Raw genomic sequence first — 17,189 nt, 5'->3', positions numbered from 1 at the left:
ATAAAAAATATATAGTATTTCCTTTGCATTTGATAATATAAGTACCATTTTGATGAAATAAATGTATTCACATATTGTCACGACGTCAAATTTACATTTATTACAAAAATTTAAAAAAAAATAAACTAAAAGTGTTCCTAATACTATAAACAAATAAATTATGAACCAGATTTTTATACAATCAACGTAGGTTAGAAGATTTTCGTCCAACACATAGAAATGCATAGAAACATAGATTCTGTTGGTTACAAACCAGGAAAAGCACAATTTCATAATAGTTTTTGGGAAGTATCATATCCGACAGTATATAACTAGTTTTGAGATCCATTTTGGCACAATCAGGGTAGGATTAGCTAACTTGAGTGTTAATACTTTAATATACGTGTAAAGTATTAATTATAGTTTACTAATTTTCACATATAATTTCATAAATATGAAATTATATAAAGTTGAAACTAATAAAAATTGTAATTTAATAGAATATTTGTATATAGAAATAAGCATCGTTTGTGGTACAAAATTAAGACTTAAAACCTACGTTCAAACTAGAGTGCAGTTCTCTTTATACAGTCTACATAAACAAGTTTGTTACCAATCTAGCGTTTTATCTTCTCACTGCCAATAAAGTCTGGTCGTCTTCCTTTATATACTATGAAACAACATGAGTTCGTAAATCATTAATATAGGTTAAACATTGCAAGAAGATGTTTACTTATTAAAAAAAAACAGTATTATTTATGCAGTAGTTTCACTAGACTATTTCATAATAAATTTGGTTAGATGAATTCCAGGACAAACTTCTTATTTTTATATTGAACTAGATTTTTATATTAAACATACAATATTTTCCACCTGATAAGATTCACTTCATTATATAAGACACACCTCAATTTTATGAGATTTTTTTTAAAAAAAAAAGGAAAGAAAAACCTGTTTTTTTTTTGTTTTATTGGCCATAATATAGAAAAACAAACTAATTTTTTAATTGAGCTACATAAAAATAAATTCTAATGCACAAAATTATTTGTGGCTTTAATTATTGGTTTCTCTTCTTTTATACTCATTTCTCAAGTCTCATTTTGTGCGGTTTATTTTTATATTTATTTAGTTCCTCTATTTGTCCGGTTAGAAACAGACCAGGATATTGGCAAAACCCGCACTAAGCGAGGTATTAATGAATATATTTATTTATTTTATATTTGGACAACAAATTATTCAATTAATTGAATAAAAAATTGATTAAATTATTTAAATATTCTGTTACATTTTCAGCAAATAATATTACTTTATTTTAACAAACTGAATTTTATTATCCGAAACAATAAACGTAAATAGCAATAAAATGCGACAAAGGAGATGTTCGCTGTATTCAAATGCGACGCTATAAACGATCCAACTGGTTGGGAATGGTTTAAAAGCTTTCGTGGTGGTGATTTTAGTTGGGATGACAGAGGGAACCGCCGCACCACGTTCATTGAAAATAAACCGCACGAAGAAATCATATTGAAAATTGCGCATGTAAGTTGCAATGCATTCCGAGAAGCCAATACTCAGCAAATACTTTTATTTACCGAATCCCTTTTACTGATACAATTTCCAAACAAGATTAATTTAAAGTTTAGTTAGAAAAATTATACCGAACTGTAACTCTTTTTTAGAATTTCTTTTTAATTTTACTCAATTAAAATTTAGTTTGTTTTGAAACTGGAATATAGTGAATCCGTACTGATCGAAGCTGGATTATAATTTGGATCAAATATTATTGTAAAATCAGTATGTTTTTCAGGTCTAATGAATTTCTATATACATTATTTCATCTACGGAATTTATATAACAAACAAAAAAGATATGAGATTGAATATTTTGCTTTTCCATATTATGTTTCTGTATTTAAACACAATTAACAAAACGGACAAAAAAAGTACCATTTTTCCCAGAATTAGAAAACTGGTATACGTGCATACATTCCGGTATTTCAAACAAAAACTTAGAAGTTTTTAAGAGAATATTTAAGATATTCCTGTAATAATCTTCAAAGGTGGTCTAATTTCAATTGATTTGTTAGAAAAAAGTAATGAACAAAATGAATTGAGTTAATAAGAAAAGAAATGAATACTTTTGCTTAGACAGTTTTAAAGATTAATTAGCTCAATATACTTTCTACTTAATTATAATAAGAAAGGCTTCAAGGCAACAAAGACATTTTATATTAATATTCTTTTCATTTAAATTATATATACTTTTAATTGATGTTTTCAAAGGTATTTCATATAAAAATCTGAACCTCAAAAAACAATCTAAAAAAAGATTTCTATTAACTAATTTCAATTGGATTGTTGAAAAAAGAGCATTTTTACATTATTTAATAGTCACATTTTTCGGGAAATATTCATGGATTTTTTCTCAAATTAGTCAAAATATACAAGTTGATATAACGATATCAACTTTTGGATAAGATTAGATTAAAGTTATTTTCTTGAATCTTAATTTTAAGATTGTAATCTAATAATACTCAAAGATGGGCTAATTTCAATTGATTTGTTAGAAGTAAATAATGAACAAGATGAATTGAGTTAATTTAGGTTCGGCATTAGTTCTGATCATTCAACTATATTAGTGGCAAAATTGTTTAGTTTAGTTTACCCTTCTCCGCATAGAATTTGTGTAAAGAAGGATTATCCACATTTGTGAACATCGAAACAAGAATCTAATTATTGATTTGTAGACCCGTCTTCTTAGAATCTCACAAATATCGAAGCCGCATTAATTGTACTATGAATTGATTAATTAATTAAATAGTTAATTATAAATGCAAAAGCTATTGTGTATATATAAATTAATTTATATATTTAATTGATATCATATAATTATTATACAATGAATTCAACTATAGTATTAGTTAAAAATAAAAAAAAGTGTAAAATTAGCAAACTTTTGTTTGTTCTTTGCAGAGTTTATTTTTATGGAAAAAAAAAAACGTTGCAAGAATATTGATAAAAAAAAAACATGAAACATTGAAACATATTATTTTGTTAGTTTTTTAAATAGTTTATATTAAAAAACTAAGAAATATAATAATTTCTAATCTTAATTGGTATATTCTAATTAGCTTTCTATATATTTGGTCTATTTATGGATGATTTTCTCCTACCTCCCCTTTTAGGAAACGCATGTCGCTCTTTTTATGAGAAATTGCGGCTCCAAGCTCTCATAGTGAATGCTACATGTGGCTCCCTGTATTTTTTGAGGCAATATCTTAAAAATTGCTCTTTACAAATTTCTGAGTTAAATAAAATCATAAATCAGTGAACATTGTATAATCAAATTTAAATCATTGGGTGTAGTAATTTGTACTTGAACGAATGCAATTTATATAAGTTACATAGAAAGTTATTGTCATTCACAAAACAATACATAAAATTAAAAATATTGTTTTAACTTGTGAATAATTTTAATAATTATCCATCAGAATATTTGTCTGTGAAGAAGTCTCAAATGCGTCAAAAGAATGAAGGAAAATATTTTGCTTTAATTAAAATAATGAAGCAAACATTTTTGAAATAAGAGGTTTCCCAATTAATTAAAAATTCAACGAAAAGGTACGCAATTTTAGTGCTTCAAAAAATGAATTAATTAATAAATAATTATAGATCAAATTTACACTTTTTTTTTACTTTTAATTATTATATACGAATAAATTATCTTAATTAATAAAAGAGATAGAAAAACTTATAAAAATGGAGATAATAAGAAAGTTTATGGAAAAAGTGTAACAATATTATTTACTTAAATTAAATAGAATATATGAAAACAAGATAAAAAAAGTAGAAATGATTGTAGAAATCAATATAATATTTTTAATGTTGAAAGTCAATGTTACTTCAATTTATTTAAGTGTTTTTTTTAAACATTTATAAAAGCTCATTTTTAGTATTTTATTGTATTAAATCCGTATGACGGACTTTTTATGCAGAATTATAATTATATAATTAAAGTATGTCTTATTGTCTGAAAATAGATTTTATAAAGGGTGTCCCAAAATTAACGCAAAATTTGAATTTGTCGCCATTTGTGCAGTATGATTCAATAAAATCACAATCTGAAGACTAAAATCTATTTTATTCAAATCTTGCGTTAATTTTGAGACACCATTTATAACAAATTTGTTTTTAACATTTGATGCCTTTTATCATAAAAAAATATATGATACTGAATACAAATTGAAATAATGGATAGAAACCGTACTGATTCAAAACTGCATTTTTCATTGATAAATAATTATAATATAAATTGAAAGTTTCGAGTTCAAATACATATTTTTTTTTATTGTTTTGTAGTTGTTTGTATTTCCGTGAAATTGTGATTGGCTATAAATCACCAACCACAACGTCCATTAAAACAATTGCGAGATATAAATTTGCGTCCCCGAATGGAAAACAAACAACGCTGAAATTTATATATTTAAATATTCTTTTTTATTTAATTGCATTACGTTTTTTTTTTCGTGAACGGTGCGAAAAAAAATCTTTTGGCGGCGCTTAATTTTATTTATATAATTTCCATCCCCTTTGACGATAAATATAATAGAGGGTAAAGGCGGAGGAGAGAAGCGCATCCCCTCCGCAACAGGAGTGAACTGCAAAAGTTTATTTGCATATTTCTGTTTATAAAATACTGAGGAAGAAAAGCGCACCGGTATTCATTAATCCCGCATGGAAATAACCAATTAAAATAAAACTGAGGGAATGCTACTACTTACTCAAGATATAAGAAAGAAAAAAAAATAAGGAAGCTGGGCAAATACTTTTGTTTAGACGGTTTTAATGATTAATTAGCTCAATATTCTTTCTACTTAATTATAATAAGAAAGGCTTGAAGGTAACAAAGACATTTTATATTAAAAAAAAAATCATTTAAATTATATATATATACTTTCTAATTGACTCACACTTTATTATTAAATCCATATAGAAAAATGTTTAGAAATATTTTTTTTCAAAAGTATTTCATATAAAAATACTGAACATTAATAAAACAATCTAAAAAGAATATGTAGGAATTAATTTCAATTTTATTGTTTAAAATGTTCCTGCATTTTTTCACATATACTAGTTGATATAACGATATGTTTTTGAATAAGATTAGAATATATCACTTTAGATTAAATGTTCTTTTCATAGATGCTTTCTAGGATTTATATAAAAACCGGTTTTTTAATCTCAACTTTTCTACTAAACCGGTATTAACTGATTGTCGAATTTTCTCTTAAAAAATCTTGAATATTACATAAAACTATAACAAAATAAAATTTACTCAATACAAAACAACATAGAAAAATGATGACTATGAAATATTATTTATTTCTTTTTTCAGAAAATATAAATTCATAAGGAAAACTAGTGGAAGAAATAAGCTAGAACTATTTGTCCAAACACTTTGAGGATTTTAGAAATAAAGGAAAAGTGTCTTCTCTCTTGAATTCGTACCTTGAACTACTTTCAGTTTTTACATTTTTCAATTCACGTAACAGAAATTCTAATCTAACTTCACTAGTTAATAAACTCGCATCTTCTCGTCTTAAAGATCATTCCTATCATTACCTCTAAACTCGTTTGGCAGTCAAGAATAATTATTTCCTTCCCAATTTATATTTTAAGTCTAGGCTCAAAAACCGGTTTAATGGATGGAAATGTATTCTAATTATAAAAATTTCTTAAAAATACCGGTTTTAAAAACCTAATACTTTCTATAAAATTAAAAATCAAATATTATGGAAATATAAAGATGAATTTAATATATATATTATAAAAAGGTATACCATAAAAATCAAAATAAGCATATTATTGCTGAATATTCATTCAGTAATTTTAAGGAGAGCTCAATCAACTTGAAACTTAGCACAAGAAAGGGTGAATTAAAGCGATCCAATAAAAATTAAAATATATTTTAACAAATTTGTTTTAATATACAAAATGTAGGAGTAATGAACAAAATATTTAAATGTACACTTAACAAATTATTTATTATTCACGAAACGCTTATGAAATACATAAAAACGTTCCAAATTTTAGATCCTTTTTAGGCAATATTAAGTAAATTATTATATTTAGGATTTATAAATATATTTTTTTTTAATTATACTTGATGTTACTCGAAAACTCATTATCAAAGAGACAAAGTAGGTTACTAAGAAACAAATTAGAAACTATTCGTAATTAAGGAATTCAACTACGAGTTACAGCAAATGTCTCAAATAATAACACATTTCCACAATTATAATTCAAATGCCTCAGAAAATAGTTATTAATAAGAAGTAAAAATAATTATTAACTAGTTTATTTAGGAAACGTAATGAAAGTTAATATATGATTTAAAACTTAAAAATAATCTGATTCTTTTCTAAAAACTGGAATTAAATAAAAAATACAGTCAAACTTTGAATAACATAGTTAAAAACCATGTAATTCGATACTCCGGAAACTTACATACTTTAACTGTTTGAAGACGGTGGTAAGCGAAATGTACACCCTTTTCAACATGCCTAGTAGGGCAATATTATCATTTTTTGGGTCTAGAAATTTAAGAATGTCTGGTCCCTTAAAGATTCCATGCAAATGAAGTACCGGGAAGTACCATTCTTGACAATATTATTCTAAAATACACGTAACTCATATTTCGTGTTGTTCAAGGGCTGTCACATCACAATGTTTGACCGTGTTGTTCGAAAATACGTGTAAGTCAGGTACCATATTATTCAAAAGTTGCCTACAATGAAATATATTAAAGACTGGATTAAGTAAATCTTTCATACTATAAAATGATGCTTTGATACAAGGTGACAGGTGTCAATTCACCCATTAAAAATGTAATCGCTGATATAAATAATTTCTTGAATTTTAAAATATGTTAAAATTTAACTAAATATTTTACGATGAAGAAAACAAGAACAAATAAAAGATGTTCGCATTTGACAAACATTATATTTCATTTTGCGTGAAGGCTTACAGTAATGTTAACAATTTTACCGTTGAATCGAATAAATTTTGTTGGCAAACTTTGTGTTCCGTTCCGCTTCTGAATATTTACTAACTTCGCTGTTGGTGAAAATTTTCAGCAAAAGCGGGAAGGGAAGTCCCGAAGAATTGCAAGTGGAATTCGAACGTTCCTTCGTCTGTGAAAATGCAGCGCAACAAGGGCGAAATATTGCGATGCAAATGACACCAATCATAATAATAGCAACAAAATAGTATAGGAGCGTTGCGAGGCGGAACGAAATCATCGGATGATGAACGGAGGAGACACGTAGGCAAATTTAAAACGCATTTCCATACATCATTCATCGGCTAAGTACTAATGTTTTACGATACAAGTGCATGCAAATAGTGAAGTGCACGAAGTATCGATTTGTATCTAAACAATATTATTTGATCACGTCTATGATTATAATACAAACACAATAACATTATACATGTTAATTTGATCAATCACATTGATTTTAGTTAATTAATCAAAGTATCTAATCAATAAATTAAATACAGTAAAAAATAATAAGTTAATTTATAAACTAAATCAAGAAAAAAGTGGTGTAAATATGGAAATACTAGAAAATTAATTAATAAAATATAATAATCATAAAACATCTATTTCTGTTTGTAAATGAACTAAAGGAGACTAATTTTGTGTACTGATCGAAGCAAGTACAAATGAAAAGTGAAATGTTCATGTTTTTAGAACTTAAAGGATCCAAGCTTTAAAAACAATCTATTTTCAAAATTGCTTTGATGTTTTTGATATAATACTAATAAAATCTACAATTGCTCTTGACAACAAATTTCCATTAGGTTTTCGAATTCCTTTTATATCTAAAGTGTATTATAACTGAAGTGTTTTAAAAATATGTATATTTATATATAAATAGATTCAATCATCTATACCTTCTTAAAAACATTCTTGAATAACTAAGAAGCAAAGAAAATTTAAAAAGGAATACAGTTTAAATTGCTTCCCGATAATTCGCTTTACGAACATAATAAAACTAAAACGCAACGATTTGAAACTTGTACAGTAATACCTCACAATAGTCCGGTTTGAAAATTTTGAAACAAACTAAATTTTAATAGAACAAATTAATTCTAAAAACACAAAATTTGCTCGATTAGTCCGGTTAATAGATAAATATTGCCGGAACCCATTATCCGTACTAAGCGCGGTATTGCTATTTCCCAATAGTCATACTGATGATTCAGAATTTGAAATTAAGTATGTCCAACAATTGAAGTTCTACTAAAATTTCCTTTCAAGTTTGTATTATAAAAGGCCTCGATGAAGTATTTGAAGATACAAAAATGGATGAAATGATACATTTTGAGTCCCAACTACCTATAGATATAAAAGATGTCGAAAAAAAAACTTTTGGAAATAAATCAATATTTGAACTTTTTTTCTATATAGATTTTACTCCTGAGGCAAAACATAATTAGGCCATTCAGGGTTCACATTCAACTAGTTTGACATACTTTTAAAATTGGAAAGAGAACTAATTAAAAAAGTTTTAAAAAATGAATTACTTTAATTACTGTATGTAGTCTTTGTTATACTTTTATTTATGTTTCATAATATAGCATTAATTTTAATTTAACATTATTAAGGAATTCAACCGAAAATAATTTGTTAGAAATCATGTGAAAATATCCATAAAATTTTCATTGTCTTTATATATGTTTTTGTAAAAGAAGTAGGAATGTGTAATCTTCATTATTTAAATCAACGATTCTTTACCAATTTAGCGAGGAACTAGTGAAATTTTATGTTATAAACAATAAGATCGCAGTACAACTACAAATAAATATGTTGGGTCGCACAGCAACAATGTCGAGAAACGCTGATTTATTTGAGATTTGTTTCTGTGGTGAATAAGAAAAAATAAAATAAGAAAAAGAAAACTCTTAATGTCATGATTAGTATACATGATAAATTACGAGTAAACTCAATGAGACATAAATTGTAATCAAATTAAATATAAAAAAATATATGGGTTTCAAATTAGATTTCTTAACGTTAATGTCCACCTTAATTTATAAGATAATATTGAGCAAGAAACCACTTGACAATGTCTGTTTATTACATAAGAACAACTAAAGTTAATTAGAAAGAAGGCCTGGATAGTGCGAAATATTTAATTTGTTATCGTTGCGTTAGAATTACGCAGTTATCAAATAATAAATAGGTTTTAATCTTTGGCAATTAACGCTCACCGTACTCAAATGAGTTCATGCCTCCCATTTACTCCTATATGGTAATTGTGTAATAAGTCCATTGCTTAATGCATTCAAATACATGTGTATTAGCCACCCAGTAATAATAGTTTTGCTTCTTTTTTCATTTATTTAGGTCTGAAGCAGAGCAATCTAAGCCGTATGCGGCTCTTGTGACGAGAAAGTGCAGCTCCCAACTTTGCGGTCAAAAATTGTTATCACTTCTGTATCCCTGATTTTGTTTTTGAAATTCTAGGATATAAATATTCTTATATAACGATATGTGCGGCTTCTTATGCCAACTCAGATGTCAAACAAAATATACTTTTTATTATCCTTATTATTAAAAAAATATTAAATTATAATTTATTTATATTTTACAGTTATATAAGAATAAATGGAAATATTTTGATACATAAACTTCATGCTAAAACTATAATCTACAGAGATAAAAAGTCACAGTTAATCATAATGTGGAAAAAAGAGAAGAAGAAAATGGTAATAGAGTTTTACAACTTTAAACAGAAGGTATAAGTAGTAAAAAAAATGTAATGTTCTCTGTAATGAAAGTCAAACTGGAGAGGCAGCATGGAATCATTAAACCCGTTGAGTAATTTAGAATAAACCTCGTCGTCGCTAGTTTTTAACGAGTGATGATATTTACTTCTGCACTCATGTACGAAACATGTTGGGGAAAAAAATGTACTCAACCACGAGGCAAGTAATTTAAATGGAAGCCAGAGGATGGGGAGGAAGGATTCCCTAGGAGAGTGTGAGTGAGAGAGTAGAGAATGGTTCCAAAAACTCATCCCAAGTCGAAACTAGTTCAAATACATTTTAATTTTTGAACAAGATCTTCTGGGGCGGTTTTCGATTTATGCGCGATATTTTATTTTCGCCGAGGGAGCAAATTATCGCGCAATAACGCGAGCGTATCAAATATTGAGGACAGTTAATGTCCTTTTAGTTTCCTTTTCTCTTTAAATAAATTAAACTTTCTTTGAGCACATATCAATAAATTATGATATCAGCGTACTTTAATGCCATGGATAACAATAATATTTATTTTATAGATCATAAAAATTGTTGGATAACTTCATATAGATAAATACAAATAATATTTTATTACACACACACAAGCAGTAAGCAAACTGTATTAATTTTTAAACAATATTACCGCCTTGCTATGTAAATATTTAAGATTTTTATTTTATAAAATTTCGTAAAAAATGATAACTTTTATTAAATCTTTAATAAACTATTATCTTACCTTTTCAGAAATATTTCTGTTTAGTCGTTGTGGAATCTGATTGAGGTTTATGAATCTTGTGAATAATAAATACAATAAGAATATTCATTTTATTTACATTTGTTATTGAGAAGTTAACTATACAAGTGTTGATCTCATAGATTAACTAAGAATTAACTGGACTCTCTTCTATTATACAAAAATGTATAATAATTATTTCAAGTTATTATTGGGTAACTTATATTTTAGATGATATTTCATCAGTAATATAAAAATGCATACAAAAGAAAAAAAACTCGATCCAAATCCAGCAACATGTAAATGAAATGTAATAATATCAATAATATTTTGTGATCTAATTAGTTTTAAAATTTTCAAAATTAGGTTACATATTAACTCAATTAAAACTAATATGTTAGTTAATAAGAAACTGATTTGAATTATTGGCTTAAATTAATGCTAATCTTAATATTTAATATAAATTATACAAATTTGAATATTTAAGTTTATTATATAATATCTTAAATTCGTATTAAGTTTATTTGCTTATTGTTATTTTGCACGAAAGTAAAACTAATTATAATTAATTGATAATCTAATTTATCGTTTATAATCAAAACAATGGCTTAAATGTTATTTATTCGCATAATTCAAACAATATTTCTATTTTGTTTCTTTATTATGTATGATTATTGTCACAATCAATTTAAATGGAAAAGTAGTATTTTCATTATAGAAACAACTTGAATAAAAAGTCATATAGAAAGTTCAGATATAGGTCAGATTTATTACGTTAGTGGATAATTATCTTATGGAGTCATCAATTTCAATAAAGGACAGAAATTTGTAATAACATTTGTAATACTTTTAGTCCATAATTTAAAAAACAGCTTGATTATATTTTGTTCACATAATTCATTCATTCTGTCTTTCCATGTAATATTATATAAAAGTTATAATCAATTTTTAATAATGTTTGCAATATTTTTAGTTTGTATTGTTATTTATTTATATAAAATAAGTAATGTTTGTATTTTATTTCAATGTAATGTAAAATGTTGTAATGGGATTGTAAAAAAATACATTGGTTTGTGTGTATGGAAAAAAACTTTTTATTTGCATAAGGTATTTGTCTGTAACGTTGGTGTTGTTTGTTAAAGTTTAGTTTTCTTGTTTCGATGTTGTGTGTGTATATAATGTTGGCTGTTATTAGCATGTGTACGAGAGAGATGGATAGAATGTCGTGATGAATTTGGGAAATGGGGTAAAATGTGAGTGACATAAATCGCGAGCGATGGGATGAGATGAGATGAGGAGGAGCGAGACTAATGATGCGGTTTCGATGGCAAAAAGAGATTTTACCTGACGGAGGCGTGCAGGTATTGGATCGTGGATGTCGTGTTGGTGGAACCATCCGGCGAAGGAGCCGACGGCCAAAGCACCGGCAAGCACGAGGAGGCAAAGACACAGAGCCACCAGGAGGCGGCTCTGACTCGAAAGTACCATCGCCATGGTTGGACAGAGTTAGAGAAAAGAGATCTGCGTTCCGAGAGTTTTTGTTTTTTTTTTGGGACTCACATATCACGCAACGGGGATAGTCTATGACTGAAAGAGCGCGCGTCCTCCTGTTCTACTGGATGAGAAGCCTCATCTGGAGATCGCGGGTTTCGTAAGCGGGCGCATGTTTCTGGACGTGGAGGAGGACTGCTGTTTTGGCGTGTGGCGACGGCAGCCAGGACGAACGAAGACTAGTCCTGATCGCGGACCGAATTCCTGCCGACGCTCTGCGCATCCACACATACACCCACACTCTTTTACATACACACACACTCCTATACATAAACGAAGTGGCGGTGTCGGAGGCATACATCCTCCGAGCGCCGACGAAGAACTAGAAGAAAGCAGGAGTTAACTAATTGCAGATAGTGACGAGTAACAATACTCTCTGGATGATCACCATCTGAAGACCTACATTATAGGCGGTGGCCCGCGGGCCAAAAGTTTGCGAGTGAAATAAAAGATTCAGAAATCGGAGGGTCGGACGCTCTCATTGTTTGGACAGTAAAAACTTCCTCTCGGCCCTTATCACTGCAGCGCGTAGGGAGAAGAGCTTTACGTAGATTCCCTCATTTCCCAAGCGCAAAACTTTCCGTCGACTATCAGCAGGTTCATCAGCCAAAGATTACCTTTTATCTTTAATCAATCCGTACACAAAGACGGAATGAATCGAACAAAAAAAAACACTGTTTTGAAAGGTTACACATGATATACTTGCTGATTCTATATTTACCAAGACACAATATAACTAGAATTTTTACTAGAATCAATTTGAATCATATAATGATTTTCTAAAGAATTAATCTACACAATTAAAATGTATTTTCCACATACAAAAATCAAACTTATCTAAGACATTAACTTCATAGGATGAAATTTCATAAAATATATATAAATAAATGTTAAGAAATAATACAAATAAATCTATGAGAAAATGTATAAATATTTTAAACATTTTGATAATGCAAATATATTATCAATTTAAGAGGCTTTGACTTTATACAAAAAAAGCATTTTTCAATATTTGATGCAAAATTATTAATAATAGCATTGTGTCAAAATCGTATAGACAAAAGTAAAAAGCTGTATTTTTTCTCAATGTACTTAAATATTTAATGTATTTTAATAATTTAGAACGTCTATGTCTCATTATTATTTTAGTTTGTAAGAAATCACTAATTACAAGAAAATACTTCAAGCGCAATTTCTCGAACTAAGCTAAAGGCCTTGAACAAAATACATATCTGTGTAACTCAATAATTTTCCTAGAACTTGACGTACCACACTAACTAGTTTTAACTTCGTCGTAAATATACATTATTACGTAATAAAAACTTATATTTTATTATGTTTTAAATTAAATTTTTGTATGTACAGAATTTACGTATATTTATTTGTGAGAAAATAACATTATTTTACAAGTTTTACAAGTAGATGTCCTTAAACAAATCCAGAAATAATTTAAATATTAACAAAAATGTAAATAATAAAATTTCAATTTTCTAACTTTTATAATTATAACTTTTATAGTTATAATTATTTCTCAAGACTCAAGGTTTGTATTCGTACATTTTCATATTTCATCAAATGTAATTTAAGTTACATTTGTTGGAAAAGTCTATAATAATCCAAATATTTATATTGTTTTAAATTTGTATGTCTTCCTGTTGTAACTTATTTTACTCTACTACTACTACTATTATCGATCTAGGTGATCTGAAGATTTTCGTCCTTTCGTATCCTTTTTTACATGGATTTTTGCATTGCCTCAGGTTCAAAGAAAGAAACCTGACCAATGGTATACGACGCTTGTTAAAAGTCCTTTGTAATTTACTTCAAGTGTCAAAATCTCTTTATAAGAAGGTTTATATAGTTAAATTAATGCAAGTATTGATTTTACGCAACGAATATATGCATTTGTTTTCAATGATACGATAAAAATTAGAGCCAATAAAAGTATGTAAATAATATGAGTGATACCAAAATAATTTCACTTTGAATAAGTTCATCTATATGACAGATATCAGATTATGCAAATGTTAATGTGTAAAAATCGGATCTGTATCAAACTAATGAAATGCATCTTCCATCGTCCTCCTTATGAATATACAACATATGATGCAAATTTGCAAACTTCCGACCGCATCTTTGTATAACAACTAGTACTGGGATTTGATTTTTAAAATATATCAAGCACTATGCATATTGAATGCACTAACTTATAATATATGATGATTTGTTTCTATAACATAAAATTATTTGCATTGAAAAACTTATATACGATAGATATTGTAGTTACTTCTGAAAATACGTAATAACTACAAATGAAGATTTCAAAATTATGATAATGACACTTATTTTTTAATTTTATTTTCTTACAACAAAAAGGTTATTCAGTTTTTTTATAAAACTTTATACCATATTTTACAATTATAATTTAGTACGTAATTAAGATAGTTTTGTAGCGATAATTTGAATAAAATAAAATCACTTTTACCTATTGGTAATATTCAATTATTTGAGAATATTAAACTGAGAATATTCAACTGTAACAATGATAAACAGAAATATTTCTTATTATCGTGATTTTGTTATTCAAAGTTTAAATTTAGATGACAAATGTTTTATGCAATTTATACTACAATTTATACTAGACAAAATTCTAAGTTTTGTTCATAAATGTTTTATGCAATTTACAATAAAATCTTGAATAAATACAGTTGCGCACTATACTCGAGTGAGTGCGTATAAACGAATGCGTATTATATAATACTACTCATGTTTGCTATTGTCATTTCTTTATAATAAAAGATTAAGTTTTGTTAACAAATATAATTATATAATTTTTTAATAAAATGTATAAAAATAATACAAGTGCGTATTATATACGAGTATGCATTATACGTGAATGCGTATTATACTGCGAATGACCAATATTTTCGTATCTTTTTAATAAAATATTAAGTTTTATGCAATTCATAATAAACAGGAGCGCATTATATTCGAGTGAGCATTACGGACAAGTGCCTATTATACTACGTATTCGCACTTAAATTGCATTTTGATATAAGTTATGATTTTCGCTTATATCTAAGAAATTACAAATTGTAAAATTCAATTGCATTGAATTTTTTATATTTTCAGGCATCGGTTTCGCTACTCGATTCTGTACTGATACACTGGTAAATTGAAAACAGTTAACGAACTCACCTCGTAATCCTCCTTAATGACGGATCCGGCTTGAGCGATGTAAAGTATAGAGGCCGACTCAAGCACTAATTCGAGCGGTTCCCTCTGTAGCTCTACGGTGTCGTACTCGTTGCAATTGAAAAAGAGCGTGATGTTCTCCTGTGTGACTCTGAAAGCAAACTTTGTCCAGGTGTTTACGAACCAGTTGACGCTGAACTCGGCGATGGCTTGGCTCTTCCTGAAGCTGGGGTCGGTGTAGATGAGGGAGATATTAGTGCGACCACCTGACACGGACAGCCTCACTCCCAACTGGACCACAGATTCGCTGGGGTTGACCACGGCGAAGAGGTAGCCACGGGGGTGGCGCGGCCTGGCGCTCACTAGAATCGAAAACTCGGATGGTAGTTTTTCCGGCAGGATGCCACGGTATGGAATCTTGATGTCGGATCCGGCCAGGAAGCCGAAAGCCGCAAAACCGTCGGAGCCGTCGCTCTCGACGTACTGGAATTTCGGATTCTCGAATGGAATTTTCACGGCCGTCAACAAATCATATTCAGCAGCTGCAAACAAACAAAAACAGAAAAATGTTCAAATCACATGTTGCGCATATTTTCCATCAAGGAATTAAAATATGTAATTAATTAAATATAAATGTATTTACATCAATCGTATCAATGAAATTCGCAAATACCACAAAATACAGACAGTAGATGCAACTAATTTGTAACATGTATGTCACCTAAAAAGTGATAATAAAAGTTTCGCATTTGGGTACAATGTATTAAGTACAAGTAAAAAAAAATATTTATTATCAAGTACAAACAATCATTTCGTAATTGACTAATTTACTATTCAGTAGATCAGTTTACAAAAAAACTACATAAAAGAAAACGCTTAAAATATTTTTTTGTAAAAAAGATATTTAAATTTTCAAAATCCGTTTTGAATATTAATATTGAAATGATAATAATTAATTACATAATTAAAAATTAGGCGAAAAAAGTCTAAATCCGTTATAATAAATCATGTGATTTTTTAATTCAAACGTTTTGTCTGTAATTACTGATATAATTGTATAATTCTTACAAAAAATAGAATATTGTAATGAATTGAATATTAGTTTATAAAACAATTAAACAATGTGTTTTTACATTTGTTTGGTGAAGTAATTAATTAAAATAGACAATAAACGTCAGTCAAAAAAGGTACAGTCTTAAATATGATTCGATCGACCAGAGTAATAGAAAAGTTATGATATTCGATTGGTGGCAATATTATTGTAATGATTTATTACCAGGCGATTTATATAACTATTCAATATAACGAAGGGCGCTACTTCCGCCCTAAAGGTGATTTACCCCTGCTGCCTACCTAAAATAATTCACTTTAAATTCTACCGATATCTAACATATATATATATATACTTATAAACCCTTTTCCCATTTATGCTTGTATCTTGTTACATAAATGGAATTAAGTTTATATAATAGTTAATCAAGCTGGATTGTGGTTAGTGAATAGATATCTATTTAGAATTTTAGTAACTTTTATGAAGGATATTAAATACAGTGTCATTTACATTTTTGAATATTTGTATAAGAATTTTATATTTATTTATTAAGAAAAAATATATTAAATAAAGACATAAAAATAGAAAATAAATTCCATGTATCCAATATCCAATGCAAATCACTTGACTATTTAATTTTGACAAATAATCTCATCATAAATCGTAAAATTAAAGAAATGCAGCAATATAAAGAAAGATTTATGTATACTGTATGTAGTTATAAAATCAACATGCATTATGCATTTTTATTAGTCAAATTGAATTTAGAAAAAAAAACATAATTGCAACAATGTAGAAACAAATGAATGGATAAGTTTTTTTAGGTATACCACTTCTTGTAAATTTAATCATAAAGCAATCTTCTTTGCAT

General features: G+C 27.8%; 1 protein-coding gene across 7 annotated transcripts in view; it reads right to left on the bottom strand.

The window, feature by feature from the left end:
• Positions 1 to 15,338, bottom strand: part of LOC108563411 (collagen alpha-1(XVIII) chain) — a 74,014-nt gene extending 58,676 nt beyond the window's left edge. For 6 of the 7 annotated variants that reach the window (XM_017922075.1, XM_017922077.1, XM_017922076.1 and 3 more), the window contains exon 1: positions 11,866 to 12,236. In XM_017922075.1, coding sequence (XP_017777564.1) covers positions 11,866 to 12,015 — 150 coding nt within the window. In that variant the 5' untranslated portion in view covers positions 12,016 to 12,236. Of the gene's footprint in view, positions 1 to 11,865; positions 12,237 to 15,270 lie in introns of those variants that run through there. The other variant, XM_017922080.1, reaches the window with a different exon arrangement.
• Positions 15,339 to 17,189: the final 1,851 nt, after the last annotated feature.

The sequence above is a fragment of the Nicrophorus vespilloides genome, unplaced genomic scaffold (assembly GCF_001412225.1).
Source record: "Nicrophorus vespilloides isolate i.1.1-1 unplaced genomic scaffold, Nicve_v1.0, whole genome shotgun sequence".
NCBI classification, from domain to species: domain Eukaryota; kingdom Metazoa; phylum Arthropoda; class Insecta; order Coleoptera; family Silphidae; genus Nicrophorus; species Nicrophorus vespilloides.
This window is presented reverse-complemented; position numbering and strand designations above follow the sequence as displayed.